The sequence below is a fragment of the Nerophis ophidion genome, linkage group LG17 (assembly GCF_033978795.1).
Source record: "Nerophis ophidion isolate RoL-2023_Sa linkage group LG17, RoL_Noph_v1.0, whole genome shotgun sequence".
Taxonomy (NCBI): domain Eukaryota; kingdom Metazoa; phylum Chordata; class Actinopteri; order Syngnathiformes; family Syngnathidae; genus Nerophis; species Nerophis ophidion.
In genome coordinates this window covers 37,780,700-37,800,036 of record NC_084627.1, presented here as the reverse complement: position 1 = coordinate 37,800,036, position 19,337 = coordinate 37,780,700, and the positions used below count along the sequence as shown (strand labels likewise).

Below are 19,337 nucleotides of genomic sequence, written 5' to 3'. Positions count from 1 at the left end.
ACATTGTTTGGACCACATCTGCTACAGTGGAAAAATACCACGTACAAAAAGGGACAAGCCGTAGAACGTGGATGGATGGGTGGATGATTCATTTATTTTACTCAATCAATCAATCAATCAATCAATCAATCAATCTTTATTAATATAGCCCTAAATCACAAGTGTCTCAAAGGGCTGCACAAACCACAACGACATCCTCGGTAGAGCCCACATAAGGGTAAGGAAAAACTCACCCCAGTGGGAGGTCGACAATGATGACCATGAGAAACCTTGGAGAGGACCGCATATGTGGGCACCCCCTCCCCCACTCCCCCGGGGGACCAAAAGCAATGGATGTCGAGCGGGTCTAACATGATATTGTGAAAGTCCAATCCATAGTGGATCTAACATAACCGTGAGAACCCAGACCAAAGTGGATCCAATATAGTAGCGAGAGTCCCGTCCAAAGTGGAGCCAGCAGGAAAGCATACCAAGCGGAGGCGGATCAGCAGCGCAGAGATGTCCTCAACCGATACACAGGCGAGCGAGCGGTCCATCCTGGGTCCTGACTCTGGACGAGTGGTCCATCCTATACAGTACCTTTCTTCAAATAAAGAAACATTAGTGCTTATACTTATGGTACTTGGTAAAAGGTTTATTTTTAAGGCCAAATATAGATTTTGACTTAGTATTACTTTCTTTGAAAACATTTATTCAGCATTTTTTTTTTTTTACTTTAGAAAGTTATGTGGTTGAAACTGATAACAATGCCAAAAAATATATAAAAATAGATGGAAAGTCCTCAAATTGATGGAAAGTCCTCCAATTCTTATTTTAAAAATGTATCTTTGTATATAGATTGTATGCAGTCTGTTGTTGTGTTCCCTAATCTGAGTGCACACAAATGAATAAATTGATCAACGTGGACCCCGACTTAAACAAGTTGAAAAACTTCTTCGGGTGTCACCATTTAGTGGTCAATTGTACAGGAAGTGTACTGTACTGTGCAATCTACTAATACAAGTTTCAATCAATAAATCAATCAATCAATCAAAAAGGTGTGTGTTGCTGAGCCCGACCTGGACATAACCTGGACTGGACTTGGTTCTAAGAATCCTATAAACAATCTAATTTAATTGACAACCTGGTCTGTTGAAGATAATGTCCTTTATTTAAAATAAATTAATACATAAATAAAAATTTTTAGGAAGAAAAAATAAAAACAGTTACATAGAAACGAGTAATTAATGAAAATGAGTAAAATTAACTGTTATAGGTTAGTACTATTAGTGGACCAGCAGCACACACAATCACGTGTGCTTTACTGACTCTATCCCTTGCAGACTGTATTGTTATTTATTGTAGGAACCAGAATAACAAAAGTAATATTATTGATAATAATATAAATATATTAATATATTGATGAGGTGGTTCGGGCATCTGGTCAGGATGCCACCCGAACGCCTCCCTAGGGAGGTGTTTCGGGCATGTCCGCCCTGGTAGGAGGCCACGGGGAAGACCCAGGACACGTTGGGAAGACTATGTCTCTCGGCTGGCCTGGGAACGCCTTGGGATCCCGCGGGAGGAGCTGGACGAAATGGCTGGGGAGAGGAAAGTCTGGGCTTCCCTGCTTAGGCTGCTGCCCCCGCCACCCGACCTCGGCTAAGCGGAAGAAGATGATTGTAAACAATGTGCGGATGTGAGGAGCTCCACAACCCGTGACGTGACGCGCACATCGTCTGCTACTTCCGGTATAGGCAAGGCTTTTTTATTAGCGACCAAAAGTTGCATGTTCTCCCCATGAATGCGTGGGTTCCCTCCGGGTACTCTGGCTTCCTCCCTCTTCCAAAGACATGCACCTGGGGATAGGTTGATTGGCAACACTAAATTGGCCCTAGTGTGTGAATGTGAGTGTGAATGTTGTCTGTCTATCTGTGTTGGCCCTGCGATGAGGTGGCGACTTGTCCAGGGTGTACCCCGCCTTCCGCCCGATTGTAGCTGAGATAGGCGCCAGCGCCCCCCGCGACCCCGAAAGGGAATAAGCGGTAGAAAATGGATGGATGGATAGTTCTCTACTAAATCCTTTCAGCAAAAATATGGCAATATCGCGAAATGATCAAGTACAACACATAGAATGGACCTGCTTTACCCGTTTAAATAGGAACATCTCATTTCAGTAAACCTTTAATGTACGCTATTGTTTTTTAAAATGTGTTTTTTTAATCATTTTTATAAGAGGGTGAAATGATCGCACAAATGTGTACGTCTGGCAACGCTGCTGCTCCCATTCAGTCCGGAGGTGGGCGGAGTCTGCGTCCTGCCCCGCCCCCTCCTCGGAAGTGGACACTCGCTGTCTACATTCCCCTTATTTCATTTTTCATATTTCGCAGCAAAACCCCCCCAATGGAAGGCAAGATGGACGATTGAGCCGAACGCGGTCCCCCTGATTTCACCCTTTATTTGTCGATGAACTGAGAGGACCGGATGAAATCCAACTGGGGTTTTCTCCGCTTTGCAGGGGAGGTAAGGCTTTCGGGCTCCGTCTACGTGCTGGATTCAGCGACATTCAGACTTGCTTGCCGTAGCTTAACCACAGTTTTAATAGCCATCTATTTTTTTTAATTTTTTATATCAAATACCACCTTTGTATGTGGTTTTGTGTGTCGAATTCACCCCTCAAACATTGAATTTATTTCAAAGGAATGTTGTAGTTAAACCGCGACGTCAGGTCAACAAGCTAGCTGTATGAACGTTAGAGCTGGTGTCGTCTATTTCTTGGCTACAAAGTACATTTCACACAAACTAATTTAGTTCAGTTAAGTTTTAATTTATTTCGAACATACATACGATACAATTTAATTCATCACATATTTCCAGTTGTTTCATTATAGCACGTCCGAAAAGGAGTAGGAAGAAGCAGAGCTTAACCCCTTTTCATACCATCCATCCATCCATCTTCTTCCGCTTAACTAAAGTCGAGTCGCGGGGGGAAGCCCAGACTTCCCTCTCCCCAGCCACTTCGTCTAACTATTCCCGGGGGATCCCGAGGCGTTCCCAGGCCAGCCGGGAGACATACCGTATTTTTCGGACTATAAGTTGCAGTTTTTTTCATAGTTTGGCTGGGAGCGCGACTTCAGGGGCGCCGCCAGGGATTTTGGGCCCCATGAAAAGAATCTTTACAGGGCCCCTGTATCTTTACAGGACCCCTCTGTATTATAATTTCATCATCATGGGCCCCTAGAATCCGTCTTCTTTACCCCCCCTTTTCGGCGCCCCTGTGCGTCGTATACTCAAGAGCGATTTATGTGTGAAAATATTAACACATTACTGTAAAATATCAAATAATATTATTTAGCTCATTCACGTAAGAGACTAGACGTATAACATTTCATCGGATTTAGCGATTAAGAGTGACAGATTGTTTGATAAACGTATAGCATGTTCTATATGTTATAGTTATTTGGATGACTCTTACCATAATATGTTACGTTAACATACCAGGCACCTTCTCAGTTGGTTATTTATGCGTCATATAACGTACACTTATTCAGCCTGTTGTTTACTATTCTTTATTTATTTTAAATTGCCTTTGAAATGTCTATTCTTGGTGTTGGGTTTTATCAAATAAATTTCCCCCAAAAATGCGATTTATACTCCAGTGCGACTTATATATGTTTTTTTTTTTCCTTCTTTATTATGCATTTTCGGCAGGTGTGACTTATACTCCGAAAAATACGGTAGTCTTCCCAACGTGTCCTGGGTCTTCCCCGTGGCCTCCTACCGGTTGGACGTGCCCTAAACACCTCCCTAGGGAGGCGTTCGGGTGGCATCCTGACCAGATGCCCGAACCACCTCATCTGGCTCCTCTCCATGTGGAGGAGCAGCGGCTTTACTTTGAGTTCCTCCCGGATGACAGAGCTTCTCACCCTATCTCTAAGGGAGAGCCCCACCACCCGGCAGAGGAAACTCATTTCAGCCGCTTGTACCCGTGATCTTGTCCTTTCGGTCATGACCCAAAGCTCATGACCATAGGTGAAGATGGGAACGTAGATCAACTGGTAAATTGAGAGCTTTTCCTTCCGGCTCAGCTCCTTCTTCACAACAACGGATTGGTACAACGTCCGCATTACTGAAGACGCCGCACCGATCCGTCTGTCGATCTCACGATCCACTCTTCCCCCACTCGTGAACAAGACTCCGAGGTACTTGAACTCCTCCACTTGGGGCAGGGTCTTCTCCCCAACCCGGAGATGGCACTCCACCCTTTTCCGGGAGAGAACCATGGACTCGGACTTGGAGGTGCTGAGTCTCATTCCGGTCGCTTCACACTCGGCTGCGAACCGATCCAGTGAGAGTTGAAGATCCTGGCCAATTGAAACCATCAGGACCACATCATCTGCAAAAAGCAGAGACCTGATCCCGCGGCCACCAAACCGGAACACCTCAACGCCTTGACTGCACCTAGAAATTCGGTCCAGAAAAGTTATGAACAGAATCGGTGACAAAGGGCAGCTTTTTCATACCATAGCCATTTCATCCAAATTTCCTTGTTCTCTGTAACAGAACAGTGAACAAATAAATACATAATATACCATAGTAAGCATACATATTATATACATAAATAATCTTTGTCTAAATAATTTTAAAAAAGGGTTCAAGATGCCATTTCATCCTAATTTCCTTGTTCTCTGTAACAGAACAGTGAGCAAATAAATACATAATATACCATAGTAAGCATACATATTATATACATAAATACTTTTTGTCTCAATAATAAAAAAAAGGGTTCAAGATGTTCATCATAGTTCCTGTTCAGCGTACATTGTGAACACTTGTAAATAGAACCGTCTCTTAAAGGCCTACTGAAATGAGATTTTCTTATTTAAACGGGGATAGCAGGTCCATTCTATGTGTCCTACTTGATCATTTCGCGATATTGCCATATTTTTGCTGAAAGGATTTAGTAGAGAACATCGACGATAAAGTTCGCAACTTTTGGTCGCGAATAAAATATCCTTGCCTGTACCGGAAGTAGCACACGATTTGCGCGTGACATCACCGGTATGAGGGCTCCTCACATTCTCACATTCTCACATTGTTTATAATGTGAGCCACCAGCAGTAAGAGCAATTCGGACCGAGAAAGCGACGATTTCCCCATTAATTTGAGCGAGGATGAAAGATTTGTGGATTAGGAAAGTTAGAGTGAAGCACTAAAAAAAAAGGCGACGGCTCCAGGCGGCGGCAGTGGGAGCGCTTCAGATGTAATTAGAAACATTTACTAGGATAATTCTGGAAAATCCCTTATCTGCTTATTGTGTTCATAGTATTTTAGTGAGATTATAAAGTCATACCTGAAAGTCGGAGGGCTGCGGTGAACGCCAGTGTCTCTGAGAGAAGCCGAGGAGCCAAGATCACAGCTGCCTTTTTGAGCTGCAGGATGAGGTCGCGTAATCCACTCAAGTCTCCGGTAAGAGCCGACTTAATATCACAATTTTCCCATCCAAAAACTTGCTGGTTGACGTAGAGAAACATGTTCGATTGACCGCTCTGTGTTAAAGCTTCACAACAAACAAAGAAACACCGGCTGTGTTTCGGTTGCTAAAGGCAGCTGCAATCCACCGCTTTCCACCAACAGCATTCTTCTTTGACGTCTCCATTATTTATTGAACAAATTGCAAAAGATTCAGCAACACAGATGTCCAGAATACGGGGTAATTGCGTGATGAAAAGAGACTACTTTTAGCCGCAAGTGATGCTGGGCTAATATGTCCCCTCCAACCAATAACGTCACAAACATGCGTCATTATACGCGTCATCATTTCGCGAGGTTTTCAACAGGAAACTCCACGGGAAATTTTAAAATTGTAATTTAGTCAACTAAACCGCCAATATTGGCATGTGTTGCAATGTTGAGATTTCATCATTGACGTATAAACTATCAGACTTCGTAGTCTTTAGCAGTGGGTTTCAGTAGGCCTTTAATTCCTCTTACTGATATACTAAAGCTGCGATGAGGTGGCGACTTGTCCAGGGTGTACCCCCCCTTCCGCCCGAATGCAACTGGGATAGGCTCCAGTGACCCCCCGCGACCCCGAACGGGACAAGCGGTAGAAAGTGGATGGATGGATGGATAGATATACTAAAGGTTTTAAGTGTTGTACGACCATACAAATATAGTTTAGGTTTCCTTTGCTGGATATTTCCATAAGAGATTTCTTCACAACACACATGTATACAATCTGTAATAACTGACAGGAGCATTTGCTAAATTCTCAGTCAACTTCAGACTCTATCCCTCCATCCATTTTCTACCGCTTTTTCCCTTTGGGGTCGCGGGGGGCGCTCGTTCCTATCTCAGCTACAATCGGGCGGAAGGCGGCCTACACCCTGGACAAGTCCCCACCTCATCGCAGTGCCAAAACAGATAGACAGACAACATTCACACACCAGGGCCAATTTAGTGTTGCCAATCAACCTCTTTGTTCAAAGTAAATGCTTTAATAATATTTATATGTATTGTATGGTTCACCCCACAATGACTTGATATATCACAGTGGTCATTGTTATTTTCCACCCATTACAGTTGGATTTAATGCCTTGCCTGTGTGGCTGTGGACAGGTATCTGTATCCAGTGGGGAGGAAGGCTTAACCTGGGGGAGAAAGAATGAAGTTCACCGAACCCTGGGGAGTCCACAGGCTGGCTTTTCTTCTGGAAAAGGCCATGTCGAGGGAGGCCAAGATGTGGAAGGGCGACTTGCCAAAGAAGCCCTCCTCACAGGTGAGGGTGCATTGCAAAACTCTCAAAACAAAGGAACAGTAGAGTGGTACCTCGCAACAATGTATATCACAATATATTATTTGGTATATAAATGACGATAGAAATATTTAAAATTGGTTTAAAAGGCGCCTAATTTGGCTGCTGACGTATGCTGTAACATATTGCGTCATTTCCAGTTGTATTATTTTTATAAACACTATTATACGGTTTGATAATTAATCCATCCATTTCCTACCGCTTCATTTCCAGTTAATATCTGGTTGCTAACTGTAAAATGCTTTTATCTGCATTTCTGTTAAAATGTAATAAGCACATTTTCTTCTGTTGTATGATACTTTACACCAGGGGTGTCAAACTCATTTTAGAACGGGGGCCACATGGAGAAAAATCTACCCCCAGTGGACCAGACTGGTAAAATCACAGCAGGGTAATTTTAAAATAAAGACAACTTCGGATGGATTTCTTTGTTTAAAAATGGAACAAGCACATTCTGAAAATGTAGAAATTATAATGTTGTTGGTTTTTTTTTACACTTACATTTTGCAGTTAATAGTATTCTATCTTTATTTGTCGTTATTTATACTTTCTGAATACATTATTTGATAATGTTCATCAGTGAACTCATTGGTGTTAATTTTCAATCTATCAAGATAAAAAAAAAAAAATCAGAGTATGTTATTTACGTAGTTTGCTAATTTTTTCGACTGGTACACTAACATTATGTGGTTAATTTTTTTTAACATCCATCCATTTTTCTACCGCTTATTCCCTTTGGGGTGGTGGGGGGCGCTGGTGCCTATCTCAGCTACAATCGGGCGGAAGGCGGTGTACACCCTGGACAAGTCGCCACCTCATCACAGGGCCAACACAGAGAGACAGACAACATTCACACTGACATTCACACACTAGGGCCAATTCAGTGTTGCCAATCAACCAATCCCCAGGTGCATGTCTTCGGAAGAGGGAGGAAGTCGGAGTACCCGGAGGGAACCCACGCATTCACGGGGAGGACATGCAAACTCCACACAGAAGGACCCAGAGCCCGGGATTGAACCCCAAACTACACAGGACCTTGGTATTGTGAGGCAGATGCACTAACCCCTCTGCCACCGTGAATGTAGCATCATCTACAAAGATGAAACTAATTGCTATTGCGACATCTAGTGGACACATTTAGAACAGCAGTTTCTTTAATTAAAAAATTTCGGCTAATTTTTATACTTTGCAAACTAATCCCGCGGGCCGGATGAATCCTGTTCGCCCGCGTGCCGTAAGTTTGACACAACTGCTTTACATTATTAGTTATGGGTGATGCTAAAAATTTGAGTATCAATTCAAAACCAAGTAGTAAGAAGGGCGGTACAGTAAAACCTTGATTTACGTACTTAATTGGCTCTTGAACGGGGTTTGTACTAGGGCTGGGTGATTACATGATTGTGATCAAAGAATAGTGACAAACTACCATCCATACTGTTGATTACGTACAGCCCGCGGGCCATATCTGGCTTAATCCGGAGCGTGGCCCTCAAAATGAGTTTGGTAAGTATAAAAATGAGCTGTGATTTTTTTAATGAAATAAACTTCTGTTATAAATGTGTCCACTGTGTGTCGCAATAACAATTCCAGTTTAACCCACTTCACACTGTTTAAAGATGACATCTCAGCTGACTTTAAGCGCCCTCTGGATTTTCTACCGATACTCCAATCAGCACAGGTACAAGCAATCAGTCGTGGCTGGCGACAGACTAGTGCTGTACTGACGCCCAATACCTATTTTTATTGTCAATCGAGATCGGTAGGTTGTGATTTCAAACAAAAGACTAATAAAAACGGCACTCATTACCTCCCTGCTTGGCACTCAGCATCAAGGGTTGGATTTGGGGGTTAAATCACCAAAATGATTCCCGGGCGCAGCCACCGCTGCTGCCCACTGCTCCCCTCACCTCCCAGGGGGTGATCAAGGATGGTGGATCAAATGCAGAGAATAATTTTGCCACACTTAGTCCGGTGTGTGTGTGACAATCATTGGTACTTTAACTTTAACTTAAATCATCCTCTCAATGAATAAAATAAGGTAACGGTAAAGTGCAAAGACTTAAGTCAACACGACCATCATCTGCGTAGTTCGAATTTCGTTTAGCGATGGCAAATTTGTTGACTGCACGATGTGCACTCTGAACTCCATTGTAAAAAAATATTTTTCGGTATTTGTTGTTTGTTCAATTTTATTTTATGCTTAAATCTACCATGTTCACATTGGTTAAGTTTGTAGTTATGTTACCTTTAATTTGGCTATTACGGCGTCATTTTGACTATTGTTTTGTTTATATTATAATTGTAATATTTGATTATTTGATGATAAATGAATGTGTTGTGGCAGCATGTGGATTTCTCCAATGCAGCGGTTTGAGGAAGTACTTTAATGGTGAACTGCCAACATGGGAATGCTAAACAGGAAGTGCTTAAAGCTTAATGGCTTTGTGAATATACTGGAACAAAGTCCAAGTTCCTTGTGTTTTTCATGGTAGTTTGAAACTGCACCAATTTTTTACTCAGAATTTTCAACTAACTTGAAGTGTTTTGCCAAGAGGATTATTTGTAATGTGTACATTTTCAGAATGTGCATGTTCTATTTTTGGCCAATATAAGACAAAGAAAACCATTTTGAAGTTGTCCTTATTTTTTTTATTATTATGCCGTGTTTTTACCAGTTCGGCCTGCGTGGGAAAATATTTTCCTCCATGCGTCCCCTGAGATAAAATGAGTTAGACTAATCTGTTTTTGAGCATAGCTGCTGCTGAGTCACTGCAGTCAATGTTTCTGCTACATTATCCTGATTAACTTTTTATAGTGGTTCTAACATTCAGTGTATTTGATGTTATGGAGTGTGCAGGTTATGACATAGTTTGTGTTATTAGCCACCCATATGGTCAGAGTTTAAAATATGACCTTTTTAAAATCTAGGTTCAATACATTTAAGAGTAAACAAATATAAAGATTGTAAGCTCTCATGCTGCTTATACTGTAGTTCAATTTATATTATACAATTCAGAAAGTTCAACTTGCTATGGGTATTTAATGCTGACAAAAACAGGTCAATAAAAGGCTGTGAGGCTGTAAATGACGCACGTCTAACACTTCTCTGCCAGTGGCCTCATAAACGGATGTAGTTGGTCAAGGACACAGGTGAGTCACCTCAGTGCCGTGTAAACAACTGCAGTATTTCTGACATAGTTAGAGTTTGTTTACATTAGACTGGAAAGACAGGAACCCTGTCAGATAAGATGTACAGGCTGGTACATTCCGAAGATTACAATATTGTGACAATAGTTCTTGTCACTCATTTCAAGTAAGTGTACAGTTGACCTGGGCATAGCACGGCCCAGGTCTCCTGTGTTAAGCTTCTCAAACCGTCCAATTGAACTTTTTAAACCTCTCGATACTGTAGCCGCCAATATAATGTGCAGTGCTGTTTTCAAATTATCGTAAGCTTTGAACTCTAGAAAATATTCCAATGGTTGGAATCTGCGCTTTTGAGTGACATACGGGTTATTATTGCAATCATAAGGGGCTACATCACAGCATCTTAGGGCAGGCAAGGCAGGGATTATAGCATTTACAATTTAAAAAGATACTAGTGCAAGATACTAGTGATGGCAGGAGTTGAAGAGGAAGTGTATCAAGAGTTTTACTCTCCACTTAAAATGTGTGGGTGTCTCTATCTGTGTGCCTGTGTTTGTCTTTGTCGGTGTGTGTGTGTGCTTATATATGTGTAATAAATGTGTATATTTACATTTTGATATGTGTATATATGTATGTAAATGTACATATATATGTATGTATATCTGTGTATATGTTTATATGTATGTATATACATACACATATGTACACTATGTGTATATATGTGCATATGTATTTGTGTGTATACATGAGTGTATTGTTTATATAGTGTATATATAAAGATAGATATATATATATATATATATAGATACAAGCTCTACAGGGTTCAGGTCAGGCGAGTTTCTTGGCCACCCAAGAACAGTAGCATCATGGTCACCAACCCAGTTTTTGGTACCGTTAGTTGTAGAATCCTGATAGTGAATGGCTGTGTTGATTTTGGACTAAAAAAAACACAGTGGATCATCACCAGCCCAAATCATTACTGACTGGAAACTTCACACTGGAGTTCAAGCAACGTGGATTGTGCGCTTCTCCGCTCTTCTTCCGGACAAGGACCTTGATTTACAAACAAGACTGACGCTTCTGCAGCAGGAGAGGACGGCGAGCGCCATTCAGGCGCTTCTGCAGCAGGCGAGGAAGCTCAGGCGACGACCCCACTGAGAGAGACAGGCGACGACCCAACTGGGAGAGAGAAACGGGACGACCCAATTGTTAGAGGACAGAACGGTGTCGGCATTGTGGATGAACTCACTGGAGCTGAAGGGAGAACGTTGTTGATGAGGTCATCCCAGCAGGGAGGCAAAAAAGTGTTGTCGTGGAAAACCTCCCTGGAGCAAGAAGTCTCTGTGCCTCCCCAGCTGCACACCTACCCATAGCGTGACCCCAAGGATACAGAGATAACAGACAGCGTGCAGGTAAAAGTACATTTATTGGCAGCAGCAAGGTGCACAGGAAGCTGACTAATAAGTATAATGATCCAGCCCCGTGTGTAGGGCAGGTTGGCTTATAAAGAAGTCTGATTGGCAACAAGTAACGGGCGTGTATAGAGTGCCAATCAGAGACAGGTGAGGGAGGCAGTGCTCAGGTGCAGTGATAGGAAACAGAATCCAATATACGAGCGCTGAACAGGAAAAAGCACAGAACACAGGAAAACACAAACATGACCAAGCTGTCAATAGCAGGCCGGACATATGCCTGGTAAAAATGTATTAGAGGACTTGCGTGAACATTGCTTTGCTGGCATTTTTGAATGGGTGTAGTCCACAAATTTATTGAGTTTGTCTATATCACATTTGAGGGTTCACTTTGTCTTATTTGTTACTATGTTGTCCTCACATTTAGAAGACCGAGGGTTGGAATGTTTGTTTGGGTAGTTTACATGGTTTTCCCTTGCATTCATGTTTTTGGTCTCAATATTTTTTTATTGTATACCAATAGTATTTTCGGACACACTGACAACATGTGAGAATTAGGAATAGTATCATTGGTGACAATAATTAGCCAAAATTAAAAAGCTATTTTTATCTTTGTGAACATATTCTTATTCCCCAGAACACAGGTGTTTCATCCTCAAGTTATTCCTTTGTCTAAAAATAAATCATTCCCTGTGCAGGTTCTGACAGTTTTTAATGTGTTATTTCAGGATACAGATATCTCTCCTACTCAGCGGGACGAGGCTGTGTGTTGGCTTACGGAGATCCACAGTAGACTGCAGCTGTACCCAGAAACATTGGTGTTAGCTGTTAGCATACTGGACCGTTTCCTTTCTTCCATCAAGGTAATGACATATTGTATTAGGTTACTGACTTACTGTCAATGAATTGAAACTGTCGTTATAAGACCTGTGATGGACAATGAATTGACAGCCTTGGGCTTTTGCTCGTTGGCTCGTGCTGCTTAATTGCTAAGTAAGCTTTAAAAAAGCGTGGAAGTGTTATCTTAGAATCTATCACCGCAACTAAGTAAATTCACACTTTTTTTTGTTGTTGTTGAGACTGTTTGCCACAGAAAGGTTTGTGCATGCATTGTCAAAGCTATGTTTGGTTATGTAGACCAGTGTTTGTCAACCACTGTGCAGTGAGATACAGTCTGGTTTGCTGTGGGAGATTGTCATTTCCCCTATAAGGGTTATATTTTTTGCGAACCAGTAATTATAATCTGCAAATTATGTGTTGTTGTAGAGTGTCAGTGCTGTCTAGAGCTCGGCAGAGCAATCATGTTATAATCTTCCATATCAGTAGGTGGCAGCCGATAGATAATTGCTTTATAGATGTCGGAAACAGCGGGAGGCAGCGTGTAGGTAAAAGGTTTCTAATGCTTAAACCAAAAATAAACAAATGGTGAGTGCCCCCAAGAAAAGGCATTGAAGCTTAGGGAAGGCTATGCAGAACAAAACAAAAACTAAACTTGCTACAAAGTAAACAAAAACACAATGCTGGACGACAACAAAGACTTACTGTGGAGCAAAGATGGTGTCCACAAAGTACATCCGAAAATGACAATCAACAATGTCCCCACAAAGAACGATAAAAACAACAGAAATATTCTTGATAGCTAAAACAAAGTAGATGCGGGAAATATCGCTCAAAGGAAGACATGAAACTGCTACAGGAAAATACCAAAAAAAAGAGAAAACGCCACCAAAATAGGAGCACAAGACAAGAACTAAAACAGCAAAACCTCCAAATAAGTCAGGTGGTGACAGTACACCTACTTTGAGACAAGAGCTATAGTGATGGTTATGGTTTAAAGTCACACCCAACAATTGCGACAACGACTTTTTACTGTCAACTGATTTTCTTTTTTTAATGATTTCTGCTCGTGGTGTGCTTCCGCATTTTTTCAACGCAAAAAATGTGCCTTGGCTCAAAAAATGTGTAAAAACACTGATGTAGACAACCGTTTGTGTCGACGTGAGTTAGCCACTACGAGGATTGGTACTACTGTGAAAGCTGAGGATGTCTTGTTCGTCTTCAGGCCCGTCCAAAGTATCTGCGCTGCATTGCCATTGCCTCCTTTTTTCTGGCTATCAAGACCTGTGAGGAGGATGAGGTAAACACACCACACAACGTATGGAACCTGATCAGTGACTGTCCAGAACTGATGCTGATCAGGTGCTGTCTGCCTCCCAGTGTGTGCCCTCTCTGAGCAAGTTGGCTTCTTCCTGCAACTGTGGCTGTTCCCCATCAGAGATCCTGAGGATGGAAAGAATTATTCTTGACAAACTGAACTGGGATCTGCACAATGCCACATCGCTGGACTTTCTGCACATAGTATGTAATTGTACAGAAGCACATGCGTCATTATAAGGCTCACAGGACTGTAAACTAAACTTGGTAGATTGGACTTGATTTGACTTACGCAGCGAGAAATGAGAAAAGCAAATAAACGCCTTGTAGGAAAAAGATCTGGTTTTGCAAGGACGAGCTCAGTGGTGTTTGCTATCAAAATAGCCATGGTTCCATGTTTACTTTCATGTTTAGTATTCAGTTTACTCTAGGATTATATTTATTTTATTTTTCCTATTCACTCCCCTTTATCTTCCCTAGTTCCATGCAATGGTGTTGTCATGTTCTTCTGGGCTTTTGGACACCTTGATGGGACTGAAGCGATCTCAGCACCTCGCCCTCCTCACGCGCCGACTCTACCACTGCTTGGCGGATCACAAACTCATCAAGGTAGGCGTTGAAATATGTTGCAGATGTTTGATTTTAAAACAAATATTAAAATATATTTTCTAAGGTTGGGCGGATCCATATCAATATTATTGATGCCGAGTGTGGTACTACTATTGGAACAAAAAATTCATAACAAAACTGATATTTTCGTAGTCCTCTTCTATGTTTGCTTGTACAAATATTTGTTTTTGTTCACATTCATACCTTGTTAATAATGGTTGACAAACTCAGGGACTACGTAATTGGATGCCGAAGGGTTTTTGGGGCAAAAGAGCCAATAGTAGATTTAGCTTTTTTTTTTACTTATTTTGCACTATTGACTTTATTATGTTAAAAAAAAATTGTAGACCTGCCAACATGTAAGCTTATTTTTTATGATAGTAATCAAATATTATGATAACTGTATAATATAATAAATACATTAGTTTAATTGTATTATTGATATGATACAAAAATTACGGTTTACGTTCATTTCAAACATGCATGCAGTTACAATATGATGCAGCACATTTTTCCAGTTTCTCAATTACAACATGTCCGAAAACAAGTAGGAAGAAGCAGATCTTATTTATTCATACCCCTTTTCCATGTCATAGCAATTACTTACACATACGTTCCCTTTCTGTTCTCAATTTTTCATCCCCATTCTGTTGTTGACTTTTATTTTTTCGGTGTTGATCTGGAAATGGTTGCTTCGGCATTTTGTTGGTTTGGCACCGACCAGAGATGTTGACATGCAGAGTTTCAAGTACTCCTCATTCTCTAGCGGGTGACTTTTCAAATGATGCTAGATTAGCAGTGGTGCTACTTTTTGTAGCAACGCTTTTGCCGCATAAATGTTCAACATCTTCCCGCTTGAAGCCAAACCACCGCCAGACGATGGATCTCGTGCTGTTTTTCTTAGGAATTAATGCTTCCTTCCTTTGTTACCAGATTCGCACCTTCTCTCTCTCGTATTATTACTCGTGCCTCACCGTTAGCATCTCAGCTAACCTTACCACGTCGCCACCTCTCTGCTCTGTGGGAGCGTGTGACGTTGCACACGTGACGTGTGTCAAAAGGTGCCCTTTTTTAAGTCTCTGAGAAGCAGAGACAAGAAAGAGTGAGAAGAGCCTGTAGTGTAATGCTTGCAGCCAAAAGCAACTGCGTGAGAATGTATACTCGTATATAACGATATAGTCATTTTCTATATTGCACATATACAAACCTGCGATACATCGATATATCGCCCAGCCCTAATTGTCATCAACTGTTATCCCTGTCTATTTATTCATTTTTTTATCATGTATTTCATGTGGTGTTAATAATAACTGGATTGCACATAATTAGATCCCATGAGTGCTGTTATTCTGCACCCATGCCTATAATCTATTCAACATCGACAGGAAGAAAGCAATTTCTAACGTTAAAAAGTCACTGAATAAAGCCCTTGAAAGGAGTACCTGTGGCTGTTTTCACTGAACTGACTCAACGCTAACACACATGACACAAACTGACACTAACACATTTATATTTAACGCTTTACCATCTCGATTCTTTATTAAGTAGCTGTTACTTGTCACTAACACAATTTAACTTGGGTATTATGTCTCACCTTTACTTTGGTGTTTAAAGCCAGAGTTTAACCGTATTGGACGTATTAAACCCTTTTGCCGCAACTGTCTTTTGGCAGGTTTTGCAAATAGTTGAGCCATCGTCTTCAAAGACTCTGTGGTCATTTCACAAGTACCCAAAATGTTCCCATGCTGCCGACCTCAGATTGTTTTGGGTGGGATCAGTTCTCAGCTTTCTCATGCTGCCATTTTTTAGGTTAGGTAATGTAGCATACTAGCATATATAAGTGCATATAAGCGCACGGGTGTAACTTTGTTTTCATTTTGTGCAGGTTGTACTAAAAATAATGTACTAGCACAAGCGTGCCCACACTTTTTCTGCAGGCGATCTACTTTTCAATTGACCGAGTCGAAGGAATCTACCTCATTCATATATATAAATTATATTTAATTATTTATGAAATAGACGTTTTTATTAACACGTTAAAGGTGTTTAATGATAACACAAGCATGTTTAACACATATAGATGTATTTTGTTTCATGAAGACAAGAATATAAGTTGGTGTATTACCTGATTCTGATGACTTGCATTGTTTGGAATCAGACAGTAGTGCTGATAACGTCCACATTTTCGAATGGAGGAGAAAAAAGTCCTCCTCTCTGTCCAACACCACATGAAAGTAGTTAGTTTTTGGCGTCTTATTTGTCCAGCTTCCATACTCCTTTTTATACATTTTGCAAGAAATACATTGACTCCCAACTCCGTAGCTTGCTAACTTGTGCACGCTAGCTTCCTGAGACTCTTATTTTGTTAGCGCAGGCAGGATGAAACAGGGCTTTTATTGTGAAGACAGCAACTGTGCAGTCTGTCTTTGGGGTTTTGACAGCAGGTACGGCGCGAGAGTGTTGAAATAAAAAGTGTTTGTCGCCCTCCTCTCGGTCATGTTTTTTTAATAATGATCTGACAGCAGCCAGCATCATCTCAGAAGCCGTGGCGTGAATGTCAATCAAGTGATGAAAGTGACGTCGTAGTAAAGATTGATGATCACAAATGTTTAGGTTTATTTTTTCAATGCTTGGTTTGCGATCGACTGACACACCCTCCACGATTGACTCGCGAATGGGCACCCCTGTACTAGCATAATGCCTGAGTGAGGAGGAGGACTAAAACATATTGTGTAGTGGAGCCTTTGCGATTAGATAACTGGGACTTTTTTTTAATCAATTGATCAATCAAACCTTATTTATACAGCACTTTTCATGCACAGGCAGGTGGCAACAGAAAGTGCTTCACACCAAAAAAAAGAGAAGACAACACACAGCATTATCAACATTTTTGTCAATAAAAAACTTAGTGTGGCACTCAGAATTCCATCCATCCATTTTCTACCGCTTGTCCCTTTTTGGGGTCGCATTCGGGCAGAAGGCGGTGTACACCTGGGACAAGTCGCCACCTCAGGCACTCAGGATTGATTTTGTTTAATCACTTTTAACAATAAAACTGGTTAAGCAATGCATCTCTAGACTGAGCTATGACGATCTGCGTGTCGGTGGAGTGACACGCTGTCGACCAATCAGAGCGCTCCTTTGTCTTCTATCCGTCTTCAAACAGTATTTAAAGGTTCAAATTAGACGTTGCGTTTACCTGCGATGTTGTTAGCCTCTTGTAAAAGTTCCCATTCATCTTATTGATATGTGGGATGTTAAGTATGGAGTAGGCTATCCTAGTTCCCCGAATCCAATCCAGAAACAAAGGTAAGCTTGTGTTACGTGTTATGGCTGAACAAGCGCCTCAAAAAAGGCTTGGAAAACAAACCGTTCTCAATAGCGAGGAAGAAAGATGGGAGTTTATAGCACACATGTATTATTGGCAATGTTGGCAGGTCTGCGGTTGTGGTAATAAAAGGAAATACATTTTAATATTTTGTTTGCATTGTTGTATTTGTTCAATACGTTTGTAAGCAATATATTAATACAACTATCACAACTGTAATAGTTTGAACTGAAATGTATCTTTGTAAAAATAAACATGGAAAATATATATCCAATACTGATACCACCATTATTGTATAATGTATTGTATCCCTCTGACCCTCAACTTGCTTAGCATTGATTTTTCTGATGTATTTCTCTCTTATTTTATATGTTTCTTCTTGTGCATGTACTGTATAAGTTTGTCCTCTCTTGTTGTATAGCTGAGAGGATCCATGCTGGCCTTGGCCATCCTCACTTTGGAGCTGGAGACGTGCTGTCGGGACTGGCTGGCTCTCACCATCGAGCTGTTAAAGAAGGCGCAGGTACTTTTCTCAAGTGTTCTCTGATGTGTTCACCTGATTTGCATATACACACACACTTAACTACCCAAGGGAAGCTCTAACTACAATTTCAGCTTACCACCACCAATGTGTGGATTTGAAATGAATGGAAAATTAGGCTAGGACGCGCTTTGTATCGCTAGAAAAAAAGCAGTATATAAATCTAATAATTTAATGTTATAGTTATAACTGCATCAAATGATATCCATTTATAAACCTTTATTGCTAAATTTTAAATAACTGTGTCTGAGTGGCAGTTTCTATATTGTGGTTGCCTAATTTCAGAGGGGGTAGCATAGATAAAAAGTGTACTCGAGCAGGAGTATTGTTATTTCAGAATAATATGACTCAAGTAAAAGTATTAGAATAGTCTTTAAAAAAATTACTTGATGAAAAATGTGAGCGCAAAATTCAGCCCAGGGCAGGCACGTCTGACTCTGCGCCGGGACTGTGTATCCACCTCCTTCTGCTTAGGAATGTTTTTAATGTTGGACAATATAGTTTACATACAAAATGTCCATTTCAATTTATCACGAGTCATAAGAAATGTAAATGCCTTACTTACCTATCAAGGACGAAAAGAGCAAGTTTGTTGTCTGATGAAAAAAATCTTCTCCGCCTTCAATCGTCTCCATCTTTCAAAGGCATCCCCGATACGTTTTGTTCCTGGCTTTTTAATGAATAAGTAGAGAATCGTAATGACAACTTTTAGATTTACTTAAGTCTGAAATGTTTAGTAACTTTACCAGTGGCAGTAGCTCGATGAAGAGGGCGTTGTGTAACTGGCAACTTGGATGTGACACATTCACTGACTTTCTAATTGGTCAAACAGTAGAGGGCGGGGCATCAAAATGAAAACAAGAAGATTTCGGGGCTGTAAATATAATTTTGAAATGAGCACATCCTGGCTGAACTACTGTTATCAGTTATAAAGGTATTCGAAAAGAACATGATTTATTATAAACTTTTGATATACCAGGGTCATTTAATGATGACTTGACATGAAATTATTATACACGCACCTGCTCAGTGGTTGTGGTTAGAGTGTCCGCCTTGAGATGGGTAGGTCGCGAGGTCAAACCCAGACAGAGTCATACCAAAGACTATATAAATGGGATATTACATCCCTGCTTGGCACTCAGCATCAAGGGTTGGAATTGGGGGTTAAATCACCAAAAATGATTCCTGGGCGTGGCCACCGCTGCTGCACACTGCTCCCCTCACCTCCCAGGGACTGATACAGGGTGATGGGTCAAATGCAGAGGATAATTTCACCACACCTAGTGTGTGTGATAATCATTGGTACTTCAACTTTTTAACTTAAATTATTACATATGGCTCCTTTAAAAT

General features: G+C 41.0%; 1 protein-coding gene across 2 annotated transcripts in view; it reads left to right on the top strand.

Moving 5' to 3' along the window:
* Positions 1–2,286: 2,286 nt before the first annotated feature.
* Positions 2,287–19,337, top strand: part of ccni (cyclin I) — a 26,280-nt gene continuing 9,229 nt past the window's right edge. Inside the window, exons 1-7 of one of the 2 annotated variants that reach the window (XM_061876893.1) lie at positions 2,288–2,502; positions 6,601–6,760; positions 12,084–12,218; positions 13,418–13,492; positions 13,573–13,713; positions 13,990–14,118; positions 17,868–17,969. In XM_061876893.1, coding sequence (XP_061732877.1) covers positions 6,647–6,760; positions 12,084–12,218; positions 13,418–13,492; positions 13,573–13,713; positions 13,990–14,118; positions 17,868–17,969 — 696 coding nt within the window. In that variant the 5' untranslated portion in view covers positions 2,288–2,502; positions 6,601–6,646. Of the gene's footprint in view, positions 2,503–6,600; positions 6,761–12,083; positions 12,219–13,417; positions 13,493–13,572; positions 13,714–13,989; positions 14,119–17,867; positions 17,970–19,337 lie in introns of both variants that reach the window. The other variant, XM_061876894.1, reaches the window with a different exon arrangement.